A 22,952-nucleotide genomic window follows, 5' to 3' on the forward strand; every position below is an offset into this window, starting at 1 on the left:
TCCAAGGCCAATAAATACATTGCAACAAACAAACAAAAAGACACTTTGCATTAAAAGCAGTCGAATGTATGTAGAGGTGTGGCAAAGGGCAACATATCGTCGAGTGATGTGTAGTGTAGTGTTGTGTAGTATTAGATGCCAGATTGGGAGTCAGGCTCTGCCTTGTATCTACTGTCTAGTCACACAACGTCAGGCAGGTATGCCAATCACAGAAGGACCCGTTCCAGATCAACCTTGTGTGTGACACCTAGTCTGCCCAGATCAGCCATAGAGTCAGATATGCAGTTAGACAGAGAGACAGTCCTCTCTGAGCTACAGGAAGTTTGACAGACTGACAGTCCTCTCTGAGCTACAGGCAGTTTGACAGACAGGCAGACCTCTCTGATCTACAGGCAGTTTGACAGACAGACAGACAGACAGACAGTCCTCTCTGAGCTACAGGTAGTTAGACAGAGGCAGTTTGACAGACAGACAGTCCTCTCTGAACTACAGGAAGATAGACAGACAGACAGTCCTCTCTGAGTTACAGGCAGTTTGACAGACAGACAGTCCTCTCTGAGCTACAGGCAGTTAGACAGACAGACATTCCTCTCTGAGTTACAGGCAGTTTGACAGACAGGCAGACCTCTCTGATCTACAGGCAGTTTGACAGACAGACAGACAGTCCTCTCTGAGCTACAGGTAGTTTGACAGACAGACTGTCCTCTCTGAGCTACAGGCAGTTAGACAGAGGCAGTTTGACAGACAGACAGTCCTCTCTGAGCTACAGGCTCTGAGCTACAGGCAGTTTGACAGAGGCAGTTTGACAGACAGACAGTCCTCTCTGAACTACAGGAAGATAGACAGACAGACAGTCCTCTCTGAGCCACAGGCAGTTTGACAGACAGACAGTCTTCTCTGAGCTACAAGCAGTTAGACAGACATATAGTCCTCTCTTAGCTACAGGCAGTTTGTCATAATTACAGTAATCTCTGAGCTACAGGAAGTTAGACAGAGGCAGTTTGACAGACAGATAATTCTCTCTGAGCTACAAGCAGTTAGACAGACAGAGGCAGTTTAACAGACAGACAGTCTTCTCTGAGCTATAGGCAGTTTGACAGACAGACAGTCTGCTCTGAGCTACAGGAAGTTTGACAAACAGACAGTCTCTCTGAGCTACAGGCAGTTAGACAGAGGCATTTTGACAGACAGACTGTCCTCTCTAAGGTACAGGAAGTTAGGCAGACAGACTGTCCTCTCTAAGCTACAGGAAGTTAGACAGAGGCAGTTTGACAGACAGACAGTCCTCTCTGAGCTACAGGACGTTAGACAGAGGCAGTTAGACAGACAGACAGACAGTCATCTCTGAGCTACAGTCTGTTAGACAGACAGACAGACAGACCTCTCTGAGCTACAGGAAGTTAGACAGAGGCAGTTTGACAAACAGATAGTCCTCTCTGAGCCACAGGCAGTTTGACAGACAGATAGTCCTGTCTGAGCTACAGGAAGATAGACAGACATCAACTCTATCCAAGGTAGAGAATCCTGGTCTATTTGTTGTCAAGTTGCACAGTTCATTTAAGTTCTCAGAATGTTTCTGCTATCTGCGCTAAAAACCCTGCTCTTAGAAGACCAATACTCTTCCTGATTGTAAAATACGATTTATCATGACAAAAGTAATATCTATGAAACATATTCTAGAATATTTGTAATGTGAGGCATCACAATGATATGTTACAGAGCGTCCCTATTATATTTCACTGTGGAGAAGTGTATTCAATATCACTTGTAACAACTACACTACATCCAGATCGACATAAGATTACACAACCTACACCTTTACAGAAAGTGTGTACCACATATCCATACCGCAAAGCTGTATACAGGAGATTCTAATCAGGGGGATAATGGTGGATTAGTACTGTGAAGGTACTACAGCGTTGGGCCAGGTATCTACAGTAGTCCACGTAGATTCATACAGTGGGGGTTTGGACAACAGCTGACACAGGGAGAACGGTACAAATCTGAGGAGCTCATACCTCACTTGCTGTTTGCAACTTGATCTGAAGGGACAGTTGACAAATCAACTTGATGAGCTACTAGACATATAAAACAAAAAGAGGAAAAATAAATACAGAAATAAACAAAAACATGATATATTTTGTTTAACATTAAATAATATAATGTTTTAAGTGGTTAAAGAACTATGCATCATACACATTCCTATAGTACCAAAAAGGTTATTAAAAGAAGAGTGAGATAGGTGATCCTATATATTTCATGTTATATTCTGAGACTGCAAATACTAAAGGAATTAATTCCCACAGTGTTTTCACTTTCATTGCACTGTAGGAACATCTTACTATTGTGGCAACAGTGTGGTCGACCTGACTGTTACAGACGCAGTCTGTCGATTCATGTTGCGCGGAATCTATTTAGGTTGACCATATGGAAGAAACAAGAGGTAAAACAAAATGCTATTGTCTTCACAATGTAGATGACCAGTAGTGTTGTGTTGTGTTATACATTCTCCTGACAGAAGACCAATAGTGTTGTGTTGTTACATTCTCCTGACAGATGACCAGTAGTGTTGTGTTGTGTTGTTACATTCTCCTGACAGATGACCAGTAGTGTTGTGTTGTGTTGTTACATTCTCCTGACAGATGACCAGTAGTGTTGTGTTGTTACATTCTCCTGACAGATGACCAGAGGGTTGTGTTGTTACATTCTCCTGACAGATGACCAGTAGTGTTGTGTTGTGTTGTTACATTCTCCTGACAGATGACCAGTAGTGTTGTGTTGTTACATTCTCCTGACAGATGACCAGTAGTGTTGTGTTGTTACATTCTCCTGACAGATGACCAGTAGTGTTGTGTTGTGTTGATACATTCTCCTGACAGATGACCAGTAGTGTTGTGTTGTGTTGTTACATTCTCCTGACAGATGACCAGTAGTGTTGTGTTGTTACATTCTCCTGACAGATGACCAGTAGTGTTGTGTTGTGTTGTTACATTCTCCTGACAGATGACCAGTAGTGTTGTGTTGTTACATTCTCCTGACAGATGACCAGTAGTGTTGTGTTGTTACATTCTCCTGACAGATGACCAGTAGTGTTGTGTTGTGTTGTTACATTCTCCTGACAGATGACCAGTAGTGTTGTGTTGTTACATTCTCCTGACAGATGACCAGTAGTGTTGTGTTGTTACATTCTCCTGACAGATGACCAGTAGTGTTGTGTTGTGTTGTTACATTCTCCTGACAGATGACCAGTAGTGTTGTGTTGTTACATTCTCCTGACAGATGACCAATAGTGTTGTGTTGTTACATTCTCCTGACAGAAGACCAATAGTGTTGTGTTGTTACATTCTCCTGACAGATGACCAATAGTGTTGTGTTGATACATTCTCCTGACAGATGACCAATAGTGTTGTGTTGATACATTCTCCTGACAGATGACCAATAGTGTTGTGTTGATACATTCTCCTGACAGATGACCAGTAGTGTTGTGTTGTGTTGTTACATTCTCCTGACAGATGACCAGTAGTGTTGTGTTGTTACATTCTCCTGACAGATGACCAGTAGTGTTGTGTTGATACATTCTCCTGACAGATGACCAGTAGTGTTGTGTTGTGTTGTTACATTCTCCTGACAGATGACCAGTAGTGTTGTGTTGTTACATTCTCCTGACAGATGACAAGTAGTGTTGTGTTGTTACATTCTCCTGACAGATGACCAGTAGTGTTGTGTTGTTACATTCTCCTGACAGATGACCAGTAGTGTTGTGTTGTGTTGTTACATTCTCCTGACAGATGACCAGCAGTGTTGTGTTGTTACATTCTCCTGACAGATGACCAATAGTGTTGTGTTGTTACATTCTCCTGACAGATGACCAGTAGTGTTGTGTTGTGTTGTTACATTCTCCTGACAGATGACCAGCAGTGTTGTGTTGTTACATTCTCCTGACAGATGACCAATAGTGTTGTGTTGTTACATTCTCCTGACAGATGACCAATAGTGTTGTGTTGTTACATTCTCCTGACAGATGACCAGTAGTGTTGTGTTGTGTTGTTACATTCTCCTGACAGGTGACCAGTAGTGTTGTGTTGTTACATTCTCCTGACAGATGACCAGTAGTGTTGTGTTGTGTTGTTACATTCTCCTGACAGATGACCAGCAGTGTTGTGTTGTTACATTCTCCTGACAGATGACCAATAGTGCTGTGTTGTTACATTCTCCTGACAGATGACCAGTAGTGTTGTGTTGTTTCTCCTGACAGATGACCAGTAGTGTTGTGTTGTGTTGTTACATTCTCCTGACAGATGACCAGTAGTGTTGTGTTGTGTTGTTACATTCTCCTGACAGGTGACCAGTAGTGTTGTGTTGTTACATTCTCCTGACAGATGACCAGTAGTGTTGTGTTGTGTTGTTACATTCTCCTGACAGATGACCAATAGTGTTGTGTTGTTACATTCTCCTGACAGATGACCAGTAGTGTTGTGTTGTTACATTCTCCTGACAGATGACCAGTAGTTTTGTGTTGTTACATTCTCCTGACAGATGACCAGTAGTGTTGTGTTGTGTTGTTACATTCTCCTGACAGATGACCAGCAGTGTTGTGTTCTTACATTCTCCTGACAGATGACCAATAGTGTTGTGTTGTTATATTCTCCTGACAGATGACCAGTAGTGTTGTGTTGTGTTGTTACATTCTCCTGACAGATGACCAGTAGTGTTGTGTTGTTACATTCTCCTGACAGATGACCAATAGTGCTGTGTTGTTACATTCTCCTGACAGATGACCAGTAGTGTTGTGTTGTTCTCCTGACAGATGACCAGTAGTGTTGTGTTGTGTTGTTACATTCTCCTGACAGATGACCAGTAGTGTTGTGTTGTGTTGATACATTCTCCTGACAGATGACCAGTAGTGTTGTGTTGTGTTGTTACATTCTCCTGACAGATGACCAATAGTGTTGTGTTGTTACATTCTCCTGACAGATGACCAGTAGTGTTGTGTTGTTACATTCTCCTGACAGATGACCAGTAGTGTTGTGTTGTTACATTCTCCTGACAGATGACCAGTAGTGTTGTGTTGTGTTGTTACATTCTCCTGACAGATGACCAGTAGTGTTGTGTTGTTCTCCTGACAGATGACCAGTAGTTTTGTGTTGTGTTGTTACATTCTCCTGACAGATGACCAGTAGTGTTGTGTTGTGTTGATACATTCTCCTGACAGATGACCAGTAGTGTTGTGTTGTGTTGTTACATTCTCCTGACAGATGACCAATAGTGTTGTGTTGTTACATTCTCCTGACAGATGACCAGTAGTGTTGTGTTGTTACATTCTCCTGACAGATGACCAGTAGTGTTGTGTTGTGTTGTTACATTCTCCTGACAGATGACCAGTAGTGTTGTGTTGTTACATTCTCTTGAAAGATGACCAGTAGTGTTGTGTTGTTACATTCTCCTGACAGATGACCAGCAGTGTTGTGTTGTTACATTCTCCTGACAGATGACCAATAGTGTTGTGTTGTTATATTCTCCTGACAGATGACCAGTAGTGTTGTGTTGTGTTGTTACATTCTCCTGACAGATGACCAGTAGTGTTGTGTTGTTACATTCACCTGACAGATGACCAGTAGTGTTGTGTTGTGTTGTTACATTCTCCTGACAGATGACCAGTAGTGTTGTGTTGTTCTCCTGACAGATGACCAGTAGTTTTGTGTTGTGTTGTTACATTCTCCTGACAGATGACCAGTAGTGTTGTGTTGTGTTGATACATTCTCCTGACAGATGACCAGTAGTGTTGTGTTGTGTTGTTACATTCTCCTGACAGATGACCAATAGTGTTGTGTTGTTACATTCTCCTGACAGATGACCAGTAGTGTTGTGTTGTTACATTCTCCTGACAGATGACCAGTAGTGTTGTGTTGTGTTGTTACATTCTCCTGACAGATGACCAGTAGTGTTGTGTTGTTACATTCTCTTGAAAGATGACCAGTAGTGTTGTGTTTTTACATTCTCCTGACAGATGACCAGTAGTGTTGTGTTGTTACATTCTCCTGACAGAAGACCAATAGTGTTGTGTTGTTACATTCTCCTGACAGATGACCAGTAGTGTTGTGTTGTTACATTCTCCTGACAGATGACCAGTAGTGTTGTGTTGTTACATTCTCCTGACAGATGACCAGTAGTGTTGTGTTGTGTTGTTACATTCTCCTGACAGATGACCAGTAGTGTTGTGTTGTTACATTCTCTTGAAAGATGACCAGTAGTGTTGTGTTGTGTTGTTCTCCTGACAGATGACCAGTAGTGTTGTGTTGTTACATTCTCCTGACAGATGACCAGTAGTGTTGTGTTGTGTTGTTCTCCTGGCAGATGACCAGTAGTGTTGTGTTGTGTTGTTACATTCTCCTGACAGGTGACCAGTAGTGTTGTGTTGTTACATTCTCCTGACAGATGACCAGTAGTGTTGTGTTGTGTTGTTACATTCTCCTGACAGAAGACCAATAGTGTTGTGTTGTTACATTCTCCTGACAGATGACCAGTAGTGTTGTGTTGTGTTGTTCTCCTGACAGATGACCAGTAGTGTTGTGTTGTTACATTCTCCTGACAGATGACCAGTAGTGTTGTGTTGTGTTGTTACATTCTCCTGACAGAAGACCAATAGTGTTGTGTTGTTACATTCTCCTGACAGATGACCAGTAGTGTTGTGTTGTTCTCCTGACAGATGACCAGTAGTGTTGTGTTGTGTTGTTACACTCTCCTGACAGATGACCAGTAGTGTTGTGTTGTTACATTCTCCTGACAGATGACCAGAAGTGTTGTGTTGTGTTGTTACATTCTCCTGACAGATTACCAGTAGTGTTGTGTTGTGCTGTTACATTCTCCTGACAGATGACCAGTAGTGTTGTGTTGTTACATTCTCCTGACAGATGACCAGTAGTGTTGTGTTGTGTTGTTACATTCTCCTGACAGATGACCAGTAGTGTTGTGTTGTTACATTCTCCTGACAGATGACCAGTAGTGTTGTGTTGTTACATTCTCCTGACAGATGACCAGTAGTGTTGTGTTGTTACATTCTCCTGACAGATGACCAGTAGTGTTGTGTTGTTACATTCTCTTGACAGATGACCAGTAGTGTTGTGTTGTGTTGTTCTCCTGACAGATGACCAGTAGTGTTGTGTTGTTACATTCTCCTGACAGATGACCAGTAGTGTTGTGTTGTGTTGTTACATTCTCCTGACAGATGACCAGTAGTGTTGTGTTGTGTTGTTACATTCTCCTGACAGGTGACCAGTAGTGTTGTGTTGTTACATTCTCCTGACAGATGACCAGTAGTGTTGTGTTGTGTTGTTACATTCTCCTGACAGATGACCAGTAGTGTTGTGTTGTGTTGTTACATTCTCCTGACAGATGACCAGTAGTGTTGTGTTGTTACATTCTCCTGACAGATGACCAGTAGTGTTGTGTTGTGTTGTTCTCCTGACAGATTACCAGTAGTGTTGTGTTGTTACATTCTCCTGACAGATGACCAGTAGTGTTGTGTTGTTACATTCTCCTGACAGATGACCAGTAGTGTTGTGTTGTGTTGTTCTCCTGACAGATGACCAGTAGTGTTGTGTTGTTACATTCTCCTGACATACCAGAACCACACTTCCTCTAGGAAACCTCGGTGGGATTATTCCCCATTAATCTCCTCACCGGTCCGTATGGTAAACACACAACAATCCCACTGCTGTCCGCATCTCTTCGCCATCCGATAAGAAACAAAGAAACTGCTTAAGTCCCTCTCACATGCTCTGCAATGTTCTCGCCAGATATAAATCCAAGACACATACCATATAGCACACTCTGGCTTCTATACCTATACATCTGCTTGGCTAGAGCTCTCCATGGAAATACAGGGGCAGGTTTTTTATGCAAGACGGTCGCCACATCCTCAACACATCTGCACACTGGATTAACTTGAGTTTGCCTGAAATCAATCTACATAAACCGCTCCGTGAAACCTCCCTCTTTTCTTCCTCCAAGCCCAGATAGAATTTTTGAATCCCTAGAAGCGCCACGCATAATTAAAACGGAGGGGATCAGCAAAGGTATATTGAAACGGGATAGAAGAAAGAGAGGCGAGGGAGAGGGAGAGAAAGAGATAGGCTCTCTATCTTTATACTGCTCTCGTATAGAGATTCCGCATCTGGGGGGCTCAAGTGAGGGGGGAAAAGGGTGGGGTGGTGGTGAGGGGGATATTGTAATGGAGTCACAGAATGTCGCAGCACAACCATGTCTGCCGACTACGCCAGAAAATCAAACTTCCTGTTTTGAAGGTGTCCTCTTTTCTCTCTTTCACAAAAAAAGAGAGAGTGAATAAAGGGAGAAAAAAAAGATATATACTGTGTATATTTGTGTTTGTTAAAAAAAAATCTATATCATTAAAGGTTTTAACACAGATGAACTCTAGGCAGGAAAAGCTCCCTCCTGGGGGATATGGCCTCCACTGACACAGCTAGTACACTCACTGTATGACTACTGTATATTTGAGGAATATCTGTAAAGAGATATGTTTCATCTTAGTTGGAGGTATAGCCTACCTTGGTTTCGGTTAGCAACACCTAGGGATGAGACATTCGGCCGAACTGAATGCAATCGGGAGAAACCATAAGTTATTAGGTGCAATGGCTATAGTGGACATCAGATTCATGAACAGTACTAGAAGTTCTAATACAGGTTGACTGGTGAGGCAGACAACTAGACACATCGGCTTTACTCAGAACAACTCAGAACAACAGAATGACTGACAAGCCTGTACAGGGACAAGCAGTAGATGCATCCCAACACCAGTCCCAGACCATGTCACAGATGATGTGATTGTGTAGTTTCATGGCTCACTTTGAGTGTGTGCATCGATGGCAATGATGAATAAACATAAACAACAACAAAAAACTAATATATAACAAACGACAGTCTCTACTTGAGATTCTCTCTGATATGTAGTGGGATAACATGGCGGGTTGGTTCAAGTGTCACAGGCATTTTGTTGAGTTCGTCAAATTAATGCAATCAATATCTAATTACAGTGATTTCAGGTCGAGGAATCACAAAGAATAAATCATGTGGTGTCTCAGGAATTGGAATGACTGATAGTTATGGTGTAACCTCATAATTACATACAATTCTGTATTTCTGTGATGGGGATTTTACAGGTGGTGTTTGTTGGTTGTGGTCGGTTGGGTGAAGGAGCAGTGTTGAGTCAAGCCGAGACAGAAGGGAGGTCTTGTTACTTGTTCTAGCATTGTAATCGTTCGTTAAAGCAGCAATGCGTCTCTGTGTTGCAGTATCCTTGATGTCAGCGTGGTCAGGTAGTCATGTGATCATTAGTGACCAGTGGTGTCACAGCAAGCAATTTAACTACCGTGTGATTGGATAGTGAACCATACTGTGTGGCGTGTCTAATCATTTGAAATTCATTCCGTTTGGTTAAAGATAAGGGTAATGCTTTTAAAATAATGTGTTTGGGTATGCATGCCCTCAGGCACATAGACATACAGTTAGTGTATGCTGTAGTGTTTGACTACATTACTATCCAAACCCTCTCCATGACAATTCCATAACTGATAAACTACATAAAATGTCATGTCAGTTCTAAATAAGTTGTTCATTAAATAATTGCCACAAGTTTGAATTCAGTTAAGATGCTCTAAATGAGAAGTGACATATTATACTCAATGCTCTCATATTGAAATGAATGCTCTCATAATGAAATGAATGCTCTCATAATGAAATGAATGCTCTCATAATGAAACAAATGCTCTCATATTGAAATGAATGCTCTCATAATGAAATGAATGCTCTCATAATGAAACAAATGCTCTCATATTGAAATGAATGCTCTCATAATGAAATGAATGCTCTCATAATGAAATGAATGCTCTCATAATGAAATGAATGCTCTCATAATGAAATGAATGCTCTCATAATGAAATGAAATGAGCTCAGATAAAAAATTATATATATTATACATATTATACATATATATATATATATACACACATATTTTAATGGCTGCATTAGGGCGATTCTGGCTGGCTTAATAAACCTGAAATAAAGTTGATGGAAGGTCAATAAATAATTCAAGTACTTCCAAACAACAGTATGAAAAAGTGTTTTCTGTTCTGAGGGTAGATCTGGGGGTACTTCTATTCCAGGATACTTAGCTGTGTTCTGCTTGGTTCCTTTATTTCTTTTAGAGAACAGAGCTACATACCCATGATTTCAGTTGGTTTTCCCTCAACTTCATCCCTGGTGTGGCTATAGAACCAAAATTGGGTAGTGTTTTGTGTTGTCAGAACCAACACTGTTGTGTTTCCCTGGTATGGCTACAGAACCAAAACTGGGTGGTGTTTCCCTGGTGTGGCTATAGAACCAAAACTGGGTGGTGTTTCCCTGGTGTGGCTACAGAACCAAAACTGGGTGGTGTTTCCCTGGTGTGGCTATAGAACCAAAACTGGGTTGTTTCCCTGGAACAGAACCAAAACTGGGTGGTTTTCCCTGGTGTGGCTATAGAACCAAAACTGGGTGGTGTTTCCCTGGTGTGGCTACAGAACCAAAACTGGGTGGTGTTTCCCTGGTGTGGCTACAGAACCAAAACTGGGTGGTGTTTCCCTGGTGTGGCTATAGAACCAAAACTGGGTGGTGTTTCCCTGGTGTGGCTACAGAACCAAAACTGGGTGGTGTTTCCCTGGTGTGGCTATAGAACCAAAACTGGGTGGTGTTTCCCTGGTGTGGCTACAGAACCAAAACTGGGTAGTGTTTTGTGTTGTGGCTACAGATCCCAAACTGGGTAGTGTTTTGTGGCTACAGAACCCAAACGGGGTAGTGTTTTGTTGTGTCTTGGCTACAGAACCAAAACTGGGTAGTGTTTTGTTGTGTTGTGGCTACAGAACCAAAACTGGGTAGTGTTTTGTTGTGTTGTGGCTACAGAACCCAAACTGGGTAGTGTTTTGTTGTGTCTTGGCTACAGAACCAAAACTGGGTAGTGTTTTGTTGTGTTGTGGCTACAGAACCAAAACTGGGTAGTGTTTTGTTGTGTTGTGGATACAGAACCAAAACTGGGTAGTGTTTTGTGTTGTGGTTACAGAACCCAAACTGGGTAGTGTTTTGTTGTGTCCTGGCTACAGAACCAAAACTGGGTAGTGTTTTGTGTTGTGGTTACAGAACCCAAACTGGGTAGTGTTTTGTGTTGTGGCTACAGAACCAAAACTGGGTAGTGTTTTGTTGTGTTGTGGCTACAGAACCAAAACTGGGTGGTGTTTCCCTGGTGTGGCTATAGAACCAAAACTGGGTGGTGTTTCCCTGGTATGGCTACAGAACCAAAACTGGGTGGTGTTTCCCTGGTGTGGCTACAGAACCAAAACTGGGTAGTGTTTTGTTGTGTTGTGGCTACAGAACCCAAACTGGGTAGTGTTTTGTTGTGTTGTGGCTACAGAACCCAAACTGGGTAGTGTTTTGTTGTGTTGTGGCTACAGAACCCAAACTGGGTAGTGTTTTGTTGTGTCTTGGCTACAGAACCCAAACTGGGTAGTGTTTTGTGTTGTGGTTACAGAACCAAAACTGGGTAGTGTTTTGTGTTGTGGTTACAGAACCCAAACTGGGTAGTGTTTTGTGTTGTGGCTACAGAACCAAAACTGGGTAGTGTTTTGTTGTGTTGTGGCTACAGAACCAAAACTGGGTGGTGTTTCCCTGGTGTGGCTATAGAACCAAAACTGGGTGGTGTTTCCCTGGTATGGCTACAGAACCAAAACTGGGTGGTGTTTCCCTGGTGTGGCTACAGAACCAAAACTGGGTAGTGTTTTGTTGTGTTGTGGCTACAGAACCCAAACTGGGTAGTGTTTTGTTGTGTTGTGGCTACAGAACCCAAACTGGGTAGTGTTTTGTTGTGTCTTGGCTACAGAACCCAAACTGGGTAGTGTTTTGTGTTGTGGTTACAGAACCAAAACTGGGTAGTGTTTTGTGTTGTGGCTACAGAACCCAAACTGGGTAGTGTGTTGTGTTGTGGCTACAGAACCAAAACTGGGTAGTGTTTTGTGTTGTGGCTACAGAACCCAAACTGGGTAGTGTTTTGTGTTGTGGCTACAGAACCAAAACTGGGTAGTGTTTTGTGTTGTGGCTACAGAACCCAAACTGGGTAGTGTTTTGTTGTGTCTTGGCTACAGAACCAAAACTGGGTAGTGTTTTGTGTTGTGGCTACAGAACCCAAACTGGGTAGTGTTTTGTGTTGTGGCTACAGAACCAAAACTGGGTAGTGTTTTGTGTTGTGGCTACAGAACCCAACCTGGGTAGTGTTTTGTGTTGTGGTCGTTAGGGGGGAGGGTGCTTCTGCAGGTATAGAGACAGACAGTCAGCATCTCTTAAGAGCTTCATTGCCTACAGGCCTGTGAATGAACCATACAGACATGGCCCTAAGTCAGTCAGTCAGTGTGCCCTTTATGTGAGTCCCACCCACAGACAGACAGACAGGATGTAACACAGACATTCCCCACTAGGATTCTGAGAGAGCAGCCATGGTCTGGCTAGGTGTTGGGTTGGGGAGGCTCGAGGGAGGGGGTGATGTGTGAGAGGTGTATGTATATACAGTATGTATATCTATGGAGAACATGCATGCAGCACAGGCAGGAGACAACATTGAACTCATTCAGCTCTCTAAGGTTGGGGTGGAGGGGTGGAGGGAAGGAGGGAGGGTGTCCACTTGGTTCCATGCTCATTTCTGACGCCAAATATCTCTGAATTTTCATAATAAACGGTTTCTTATTGTTTGGATCAAATTATACTTGTTAGATTGAGCTCAGTTGTGGTAACTGTTGTGGTTCAGAGTTCAGTGCCAACTAGCGAGTTCATTTTACCACCATATTGTCATTGTAAATATGCTGATACCATTGTAAATATTAAACATGGCATACTTATAAGGAGCTTCCTTTAGTCGTCTTCTTCACTTCCTGAATGCTGACACATAAAAAGACTGTGTAGGTCTGATACTAATATATCTAGTTCCTAGTTAGCTTGTTCCTAGTTATTTAGTCCTAGTTATCTAGTCCTAGTTATCTAGACCTAATTATCTAGTCCTAGTTATCTAGTTATAGGAATCTAGTCCTAGTTATCTAGACCTAGTAATCTAGTCCTGGTTATCTAGTTATCTAGTCCTAGTTATCTAGTTATCTAGACCTAGTTATCTAGTTATCCAGTCCTAGTTATCTAGACCTAGTTATCTAGTACTAGTTATCTAAACCTAGGTATCTAGTTATCTAGACCTAGTTATCTAGTTGTCTAGTTATCTAGTTATCTATACCTAGTTATCTATACCTAGTTATCTAGTTATTTAGACCTAGTTATCTAGTTATTTAGACCTAGTTATCTAGTTAGTTATCTAGATATCTAGGCCTAGTTATCTAGATATCTAGGCCTAGTTATCTAGTTATCTAGTCCTAGTTATCTAGTCCTAGTTATCTAGTTATCTAGACCTAGTTATCTAGACCTAGTTATCTAGTTATATTGCCCAGGTTATCTAGTCCTAGTTATCTAGTCCTAGTTATCTAGTTATCTAGACCTAGTTATCTATACCTAGTTATCTAGTCCTAGTTATCTAGTCCTAGTTATCTTGTCCTAGTTATATAGACCAGGTTATCTAGTCCTAGTTATCTAGACCTAGTTATCTAGTTATCTAGTCATAGTTATCTAGTCCGAGTTATCTAGACCTAGTTATCTAGACCTAGTTATCTAGTTATCTAGACCTAGTTATCTAGTCCGAGTTATCTAGACCTAGTTATCTAGACCTAGTTATCTAGTTATCTAGACCTAGTTATCTAGTCCTAGTTATCTAGTCCTAGTTATCTAGTCCGAGTTATCTAGACCTAGTTATCTAGACCTAGTTATCTAGTCATAGTTATCTAGTCATAGTTATCTAGTCCTTATCTAGTTATCTAGACCTAGTTATCTAGTTATCTAGACCTAGTTATCTAGTCTGAGTTATCTAGACCTAGTTATCTAGACCTAGTTATCTAGTTATCTAGTCATAGTTATCTAGTCCGAGTTATCTAGTTATCTAGTCATAGTTATCTAGTTATCTAGACCTAGTTATCTAGTCCGAGTTATCTAGACCTAGTTATCTAGTCATAGTTATCTAGTTATCTAGTCATAGTTATCTAGTTATCTAGTCATAGTTATCTAGTTATCTAGACCTAGTTATCTAGTCCGAGTTATCTAGACCTAGTTATCTAGACCTAGTTATCTAGTTATCTAGTCATAGTTATCTAGTCCGAGTTATCTAGACCTAGTTATCTAGACCTAGTTATCTAGACTAGTTATCTAGTTATCTAGACCTAGTTATCTAGTCCGAGTTATCTAGACCTAGTTATCTAGACCTAGTTATCTAGTTATCTAGACCTAGTTATCTAGACCTAGTTATCTAGTTATCTAGACCTAGTTATCTAGACCTAGTTACTAGTCCTTTGGATATCTGCAGTCATGGAGATACAGACTGTAGTTTAGGAAAAGGAAACTATTCAAACACTAATGGGATGCTTTCCATATAAACTGCTTTTTGTCTATTGGTTTCCCCCAAGTAGAGAGGGTTCTAGCCAGATAAATAGATTGATGGATAGACTGATGTGGAATGAGCAGGGGCGCTTTTACTTGTTCAACACTTGGGCGCATCCTAAATGACATCCCCTATACCCTACATAGTGCACTACTTTTGACCAGAGCCCTATGGACCTTGGTCAAAAGCAGTGCACTTTACAGAACATAGGGGGACGCATCCTTGGTGTGTGTGTGTGTCTTCTGTTATTCTCCTGAGTCCCAGTCGGCTGCTGTAGTAACTGTAGATTGTGTCTCTAGACGTCTCTCTCTGTGCTCCAGGGGCCACTGGCTTCAGCAGATAATACTCATACTGAAATGACCCCCCGGACATTATCCCACCACTGAGGTCAGGGCATATTAATAAACTCTATATGGCATTTATTTATAATGCAAAAAGGGGGTGGGGGCAATGGTGTTTTGTATGCATGCTCAGGTGTGTGGCTGCAATCTAGGCTTAACTTGTTGAAGGTGAATTAGTCCACCTCCACACGTAGCCTTCTAGACAACATGGCAGAAAGCTATTGTCATTTCCTTCAGAGAGGGGAAAAAAAGGGGAATTGAACTAAACCCTGGCATAATGAACACTTACAAATCAATTATGACTGATCCTTCACTTAAATTAATAATGGGAGGACCTAAATCAGAAATGAACATTTAAAACCACGTGGACTTTAGGGATGGATATGATCAGGCATAGTAAATCAGCAAGCAGTTTCTGTGTGGGTGCGGGGTGGGTGGGGGGGTCTGCTTCATTTACTTACTAACTGGACCAATGTTACTGGGGATGCCTGTAAGAGAAAGACAAAACAGTTGGGAAATTAGTCTTTTACATTTCATTCTACATTAACAAATTGGATATTGCAGTTAAGGACATTGTTTGTATTCATTTCAACACATTGAATGTAATCTAGTAAATACGATCGCATGCACACCAGCAGCAGATAGACTAGCTGTTAAAGCATTGGGCCAGTAACCGAAAGGTCGCTGGTTTGAATACCCGAGCTGACAAGGTGAAGAATCTGTCAATGTGACTTTGAGCAAGACTCTTAACCCTAATTTGTTCCAGGGGCCGCTGCACTACTATGTTTTAACTCTTTAGTTTAAACTATACTAAATATATTCATATGTCACAAACTAAGTGATTAAAAAACACTGTTTTGCAATGAAGGTCTACAGTAACTTCAACTGCACTGTCTGGGATAGCACAGTGGTGTAGCCCGAGGACAGCTAGCTTCCGTCCTCCTCTGGCTACATTGACTTCAATACAAAACCTAGGAGGCTCGTAGGCCTCACCCCCTTCCATAGACATACATGGCAATTATAACCACTTCTGGAAGACGACCTCCAACCAATCAAAACTTTTGCAGTATGAACGGGCATGTTGCCCATTGAATCATAGAATTAGGATCAGAAAATGAACCTTGTGTGTTGTATTGGGATAGTGCCACACAGCATTATGGGGGTTCTATGTGTTGAGAATCTTGGTGACATTGTTGGAGACAGATTAAGAGTGAAGAGTGATAGTTTAGCATTTTTAAAAATTATTATTCAATTACAATTTGTTTTTTCAAATTACAGGAGACGGAAGAGGTGTATTATAAATAGTTTTCTTGGTTTTAGAAATGTATTTGTGTGTCCAGTTAGTGCTATTTATTTAACATTTTTAGAAGTTAGCCGTGCTAACTTCAGTAGCTAGTTAGCAGTTCTCTCCGCCAGAATGATAGAGTGGCCAACGCTGCTGAAAATGTTGTGGACATTCTGTTGAAAAACAATCTTTCATTCTCTGGGGTACACGGAAAAGTGTGAGAATTAAAAGCGAGGGTCGACCCTGAGATCAGTTTCATGAAGAAGGATGAAAAGGTGAGGGTGTTCAATACCAACTGGTATCAATAGTATAGCTGGTTAACAAGGAGCCTTTTCATCAAGCCTACTGCATTGCTGGCCTTGCCTGCTTTTTGGAAAGTCTGAGCCCTGGTCAAAAGGTGGGTACAGTGACCTGAAGAACATTGATCTTTCAGCTAAACAGCAAAACAAAAGCAGGGAGCATATGAATGCCCACATCAGATTCAAGCTTCTGGGAAAAAGCTGCATCGATAGAGGACAGAACGAGAGGAAAAGTTCCACCAACAAGGGCAACTACAAGGAGCTTGCAGAGGTTAGGGCTCCCGAGTGGCGCAGCGGTCTAAGGCACTGCATTTCAGTGCTAGAGGCGTCACTACAGACCCTGATTCTATTACAGGCTGTATCACAACCAGCCGTGATTGGGTCCCACAAGGCGGCACACAACTTGGCACAGCATCATCCGCATTAGGGTTTTGTCGGGGTAGGCCGTCATTGTAAATAGAAATGTGTTCTTAACTGACTTGTCTGGTTAAAAACATTTTTTTTTTAAAAGAGGTAAGTGCACTCTTTACTTGCTGAACATATTAAACTTTCAACTGTCTTTTCTAGGATGTCGATTGAGTGTAGTCTGGCCCAGGTTCTGAAGGTGAACAGAAAGGCTCTGGAGCAACGAACCGCCCTTGCTGTCTCTGCCTGGCCAGTTACCCTCTCTTCACCGGGATTCTCTGCCTCTAACCCTGTTACAGGGGCTGAGTCACTGGTTTACTGGTGCTATTCCATCACGTCCCTAGGAGGGGTGCGTCACTTGAGTGGGTTGAGTCAATGACGTGAACTTTCTGTCCGGGTTTGGCGCCCCCCTCGGGTTTGTGCCGTGGGGGAGACCTTCCATGGGCTATACTCAGCCTTGTCTCAGGGTAGTAAGTTGGTGGTTTGAAGATATCCCTCTATCCCTTAAGTATGCTCCCTCTAATTCTCTCTCTCTCCCTCTCCCTCCCCTCCCGGAGGACCTGAGCCCTGGGACCATGCCTCAGGACTACCTGGTCTGATGATTCCTTGCTGTCCCCAGGCCACCTGGTCGTGCTGCTGCTCCTGTTTCTAACTTTTCTGCCTGCGGCTATGGAACCCTGACCTCTTCACCAGACGTGCTACTTTGTCCCGGACCTGTGGTTTTCAACTCTCTCTCTCTCTCTACTGCACCTGCTGTCTCTAACTCTGAATGCTCGGCTAAAAAAAGCCAACTGACATTTACTCATGAGGTTCTGACCTGTTGTACCCTCTACAACCACTGTGATTATTATTAGTATGAACTACCTGACTGAGTCTCTAATACCAATATGTTTCAAGTAGACCACCATAGTCCCTATGCCCAAGAACACTAAGGCAACCTGCCTAAATAACTACCGACATGTAACACGCACGTCTGTAGCCATGAAGTGCTTTGAAAGGCTGGTCATGGTTCACATCAACACCATTATCCCAGAAACCCTAGATCCACTCTAATTTGCATACCGCACCAACAAATCCACTCTAATTTGCATACCGCACCAACAAATCCACTCTAATTTGCATACCGCACCAACAGATCCACTCCAATTTGCATACCGCATCAACAGATCCACTCTAATTTGCATACCGCACCAACAGATCCACTCTAATTTGCATACCGCACCAACAGATCCACTCTAATTTGCATACCGCACCAACAGATCCACTCTAATTTGCATACCGCACCAACAGATCCACTCTAATTTGCATACCGCACCAACAGATCCACTCTAATTTGCATTCCGCACCAACAGATCCAATCTAATTTGCATACCACACCAACAGGTCCACAGATGATGCAATCTCTATTGCGCTCCACACTGCCCTTTCCCACCTGGACAAAAGGAACACCTACGTGAGAATGATATTCATTGACTACAGCTCAGCGTTCAACACCACAGTGCTCTCAAAGCTCATCACTAAGCTAAGAACCCTGGGACTAAACACCTCCCTCTGCACCTGGATCTTGGACTTCCTGACAGGCCGTCCCCAGGTGGTAAGGGAAGGTAACAATGCATCCGCACGCTGATCCTCAACACGGGGGCCCCTGAGCGGTGCGTTCTCAATCGCCTCCTGTACTCCCTGTTCACTCCCTGTTCACATGACTGCACGGCCAGGCATGACTCCAACACCATCATTAAGTTTGCCGATGACACAACAGTGGTGGCCTGATCACAGAGAACGATGAGACAGCCTGTAGGGAGGAGGTCAGAGACTTGGCTGTGTGGTGCCAGGATAATAACCTCTCCCTCAACATGATCAAGACAAAAGAGATGATTGTGGACTACAGGAAAAGGAGGACCGAGCACGCCCCCATTCTCATAGATAGGGCTGTAGTGGAGCATGTTGAGAGCTTCAAGTACCTTGGTGTCCAGATCACCAACAAACTATCATGGTCCAAACACACCAAGACAGTCGCGAAGAGGGCATGACAAAGCCTGTTCCCCCTCAGGAGACTGAAAAGATTTGGCGTGGCTCCTCAGATTCTCAAAAAGTTCTACAGCTGCACCATCGAGAGCATGGTGACTGGTTGCATCACTGACTGGAGTGACAATTTCTCGGCCTCCGACAGCAAGGCACTACAGAGGGTGGTGCGTACGGCCCAGTACATCACTGGGGCTAAGGTTCTTGCCATTTAGGACTTCTATACCAGGCGGTGTTAGAGGAAGGCCCTAAAAAAGTTCAAAGACTCCAGCCTCCCTAGTCACAGACTGTTCTCTCTGTTACCGCATGGCAAGCGGCACCGGAGTGCCAAGTCTAGTTCCAAGAGGCTTCTTAACAGCTTCTACTCCCAAGCCATAAGACTCCTGAACAGCTAATACAATGGCTACCCAAAATATTTGCATTGCCCCGCCCCCTTTTACGCACCTGCATCTCTCTGTTTATCATCTATGCATAGTCACTTTAACTCTACCTACATGTACATATTACCTCAATTACCTTGACTAACTGGTGCCCCCGCACATGGACTCTGTACCGGTACCGCCTGTATATAGTCTCCACATTGACTCTGTACTGGTACCCCCTGTATATAGTCTCCACATTGACTCTGTACTGGTACCCCCTGTATATAGTCTCCACATTGACTCTATACCGGTACCCCCTGTATATAGTCTCCACATTGACTCTATACTGGTACCCCCTGTATATAGTCTCCACATTGACTCTGTACTGGTACCCCCTGAATATAGCCTCGCTATTGTTATTTTACTGCTGCTCTTTAATTACATTGTTCTTAAAACTGCATTGTTGGTTAAGGGCTTGTAAGTAAGCATTTCACTGTTGTATTTGTCGCATGTGACAAATACAATTTGATTTGATGGATGTTACATCCTATGTGCCATCTCCATCTGGTCAGGGTAAACTAATTGGTAACATTTTGTATTTATAGTCCATTTGTGTGTCAGGAGAAAATGCGAATGTGATCTAATTAAGTTTATATTCAAAATAGGGCTGGCTAGGTTGCCTTTTAATCCAAAATGATTAACTGTGATTAATCAGTCAACATAATAGTGATGACATATGTGAGTAAATGTTTTATAAGGCCTACATGATGCAAATATGCATAAAGCTCAGCCCTGTGAGTTCTATTGTCTATCAATTATTGTCTCTGTGTCTGGGTAGAGGAAATCCCCCTTCCTAATCTAGTCTAAATATAATTCATATGAACAAGTATAAGGTAGCTGCAGTTTGACAGGGGTTTCATCCCCCCAGGGAAATGATTTTTTTCAGGAGTTTTGCAGTCCCATCATAGCCCATTAAAACCTTTTTACAACTGATGAATTACTATCATACCTTATAGGGTCCAGCGTTTTCCTGGTTAGGTTAACATATAAAGAAAACCTCCAGGACCCATGGGGTAAAAATTGTCCCACTGCTCTCAAACCTATGGTGCCACCAGTCTGACCACTCTGGGACCTGCCACCAGTCTGACCACTCTGGGACCTGTGGTGCCACCAGTCTGACCACTCTGTGACCTATGGTGTCACCAGTCTGTTGCAGTTGTCAGCTATCATCAGGTATGTGGATGATCAGGGCTTTATTCAGGAATGTTTCTTGGGCTACTTTGATGTGTCAAATGGGTGAGATATACAGTCTATTTAACTTCAGGACAAACTTGTCCAAACCTACGATGGCACAGCTGTAATGGAATGTATCTGCTAGTTGTATTTAGAGCTAAGTCCCCTCCTGTTCCATGATTAAGAGGTGACGACTACTCCACTCCACTACCATTGTCAACTCTCTCCTGACATTAACTGAAGACACGTCTCATGTGCCAACTCATTCACTGGCACATTGAATGTTTCCTCTCCAAGCACTGTCAGTACCTCTATCAATCTACACTATGTAGAGTCAATCACATACACAAACACATTATTACACATCAATGATTTTACTCCTTGCTTGGACTAACTCATTCTTTGCTCTTTTGTCTGATTGTGTCTTGTGTTATTGTTTTTGTCTTCCATTAAAATCCCTTCCTGAACTGAAGTCAAGCCTCTGAACACCTCAACTCATGCCTCATACCCTCATTCAATCACTTCTGTGATCCCTTACTGTGTAAGTAGCCCTCTCATTCCCATTCCCATTCCCCATAATATTGTACATTTAATGTCTTTATTAAATGCTTTAGGTTAAATGCTTTAGGTTTAGATTTTTGAAACACTTTGTCGTCTCCCTGCGTTCCTATACCGTGAGTCACTCCTCCATTTTTCAAGTCATCATTCTCAACTAATGTAAAAATGCCAAAACACTTGACTTGGACAAACTTTATCCCAACGGTGTCTTCTGGCTGTGCACAAACTGGTTGAACTAATTTGTCAATGTATTTTTTACATGGAAAATACATTGGATGTCCCCCCCCCAAAAAAAAAACATAAGTACAGGATTATGTCAACATTGTAACCAATTTTCTACACAGATAAACGTATAAAATAGGTTGAAATTTTACATTTGAAACAACGTCAGATCCACTATCAGAAAGAAACAGTAGGCTGGACAGCACCTGCTACTGGAGAGTTGACCTAACTACAGCTATTCATTTGGTCCCCCATCCCATGTATTAAACCAAGCCCAGCCCTGCTTAGCCTTGAAAGTTGCCAGTGACTCCTTCACGTGTGCTATCATGAGTATAACTATTGAGAGATCTCTTAATAACTAAACATATTCACTGTTGCTTGCAAAATCCTTCCATTCCTAGACTGTAAACTCTCCTTCCAGACTCATATCAAACATCTCCAATCGAAAATCAAATCTAGAGTCGGCATTCTATTCCTGCTACAAAGCCTTCTTCACTCACGCCGCCAAACTTACCCTAGTAAAACTGACTATCCTACCGATCCTCGACTTCGGCGATGTCATCTACAAAATAGCTTCCAACACTCAGCAAACTGGATGCAGTTTATCACAGTGCCATCCGTTTTGTTACTAAAGCACCTTAACACCCACCACTGCAACCTGTATGCTCTAGTTGGCTGGCCCTCGCTACATATTCGTCGCCAGACCCACTGGCTCCAGGTCATCTACAAGTCCATGCTAGGTAAAGCTCTGCCTTATCTCAGTTCACTGGTCACGATGGCAACACCCACCCGTAGCACACGCTCCAGCAGGTGTATCTCACTGATCATCCCTAAAGCCAAGACCTCATTTGGCCGCCTTTCGTTCCAGTTCTCTGCTGCCTGTGACTGGAACGAATTGCAAAAATCGCTGAAGTTGGAGACTTTTATCTCCCTCACCAACTTCAAACATCTGCTATCTGAGCAGCTAACCGATCACTGCAGCTGTACATAGTCTATCGGTAAATAGCCCACCCATTTTTACCTACCTCATCCCCATATTGTTTATATTTATTTACTTTTCTGCTCTTTTGCACACCAATATCTCTAACTGTACATGACCATCTGATAATTTATCACTCCAGTGTTAATCTGCAAAATTGTAATTATTCTCCTACCTCCTCATGCCTTTTGCACACAATGTATATAGACTCTCTTTTTTTTCTACTGTGTTATTGACTTGTTAATTGTTTACTCCATGTGTAACTCTGTGTTGTCTGTTCACACTGCTATGCTTTATCTTGGCCTGGTCGCAGTTGCAAATGAGAACTTGTTCTCAACTAGCCTACCTGGTTAAATAAAGGTGTTCTCAACTAGCCTACCTGGTTAAATAAAGGTGAAATAAAAAATAAATAAAAAATAAAATATGGAAGGTTTGACAGAGCAAATGAAATGTAACCTTAAAAAGGTATGTATCTTCAATTATACTATTTAGGTCTATATGGTCATCAAAGTCATCAATAGCTATTGTTTCAATTCAACCCAGGATTAAAAAAAGAAAAACACATATAGGCCTAGGGACTACAGCTTTTTGTTGATTTCCAATTCATTAATATGTTGGATTCATGTCTCCATCTCAAATCAAATCAGATGTTATTTGTCACATGCTCCGAACACAACAGG

At 42.3% G+C, this 22,952-nt stretch overlaps 1 protein-coding gene across 2 annotated transcripts in view; it reads right to left on the bottom strand.

The window, feature by feature from the left end:
• Positions 1-22,952, bottom strand: part of LOC112235865 (netrin-G1-like) — a 243,544-nt gene that overhangs the window by 22,183 nt on the left and 198,409 nt on the right. The window contains exons 4-5 of one of the 2 annotated variants that reach the window (XM_042308913.1): positions 15,369-15,395; positions 8,568-8,612 (exon numbers count right to left, since the gene is read on the bottom strand). In XM_042308913.1, coding sequence (XP_042164847.1) covers positions 8,568-8,612; positions 15,369-15,395 — 72 coding nt within the window. The remainder of the gene's footprint in view (positions 1-8,567; positions 8,613-15,368; positions 15,396-22,952) is intronic. The other variant, XM_042308914.1, reaches the window with a different exon arrangement.

Source organism: Oncorhynchus tshawytscha, linkage group LG29, assembly GCF_018296145.1.
Source record: "Oncorhynchus tshawytscha isolate Ot180627B linkage group LG29, Otsh_v2.0, whole genome shotgun sequence".
Classification (NCBI taxonomy): domain Eukaryota; kingdom Metazoa; phylum Chordata; class Actinopteri; order Salmoniformes; family Salmonidae; genus Oncorhynchus; species Oncorhynchus tshawytscha.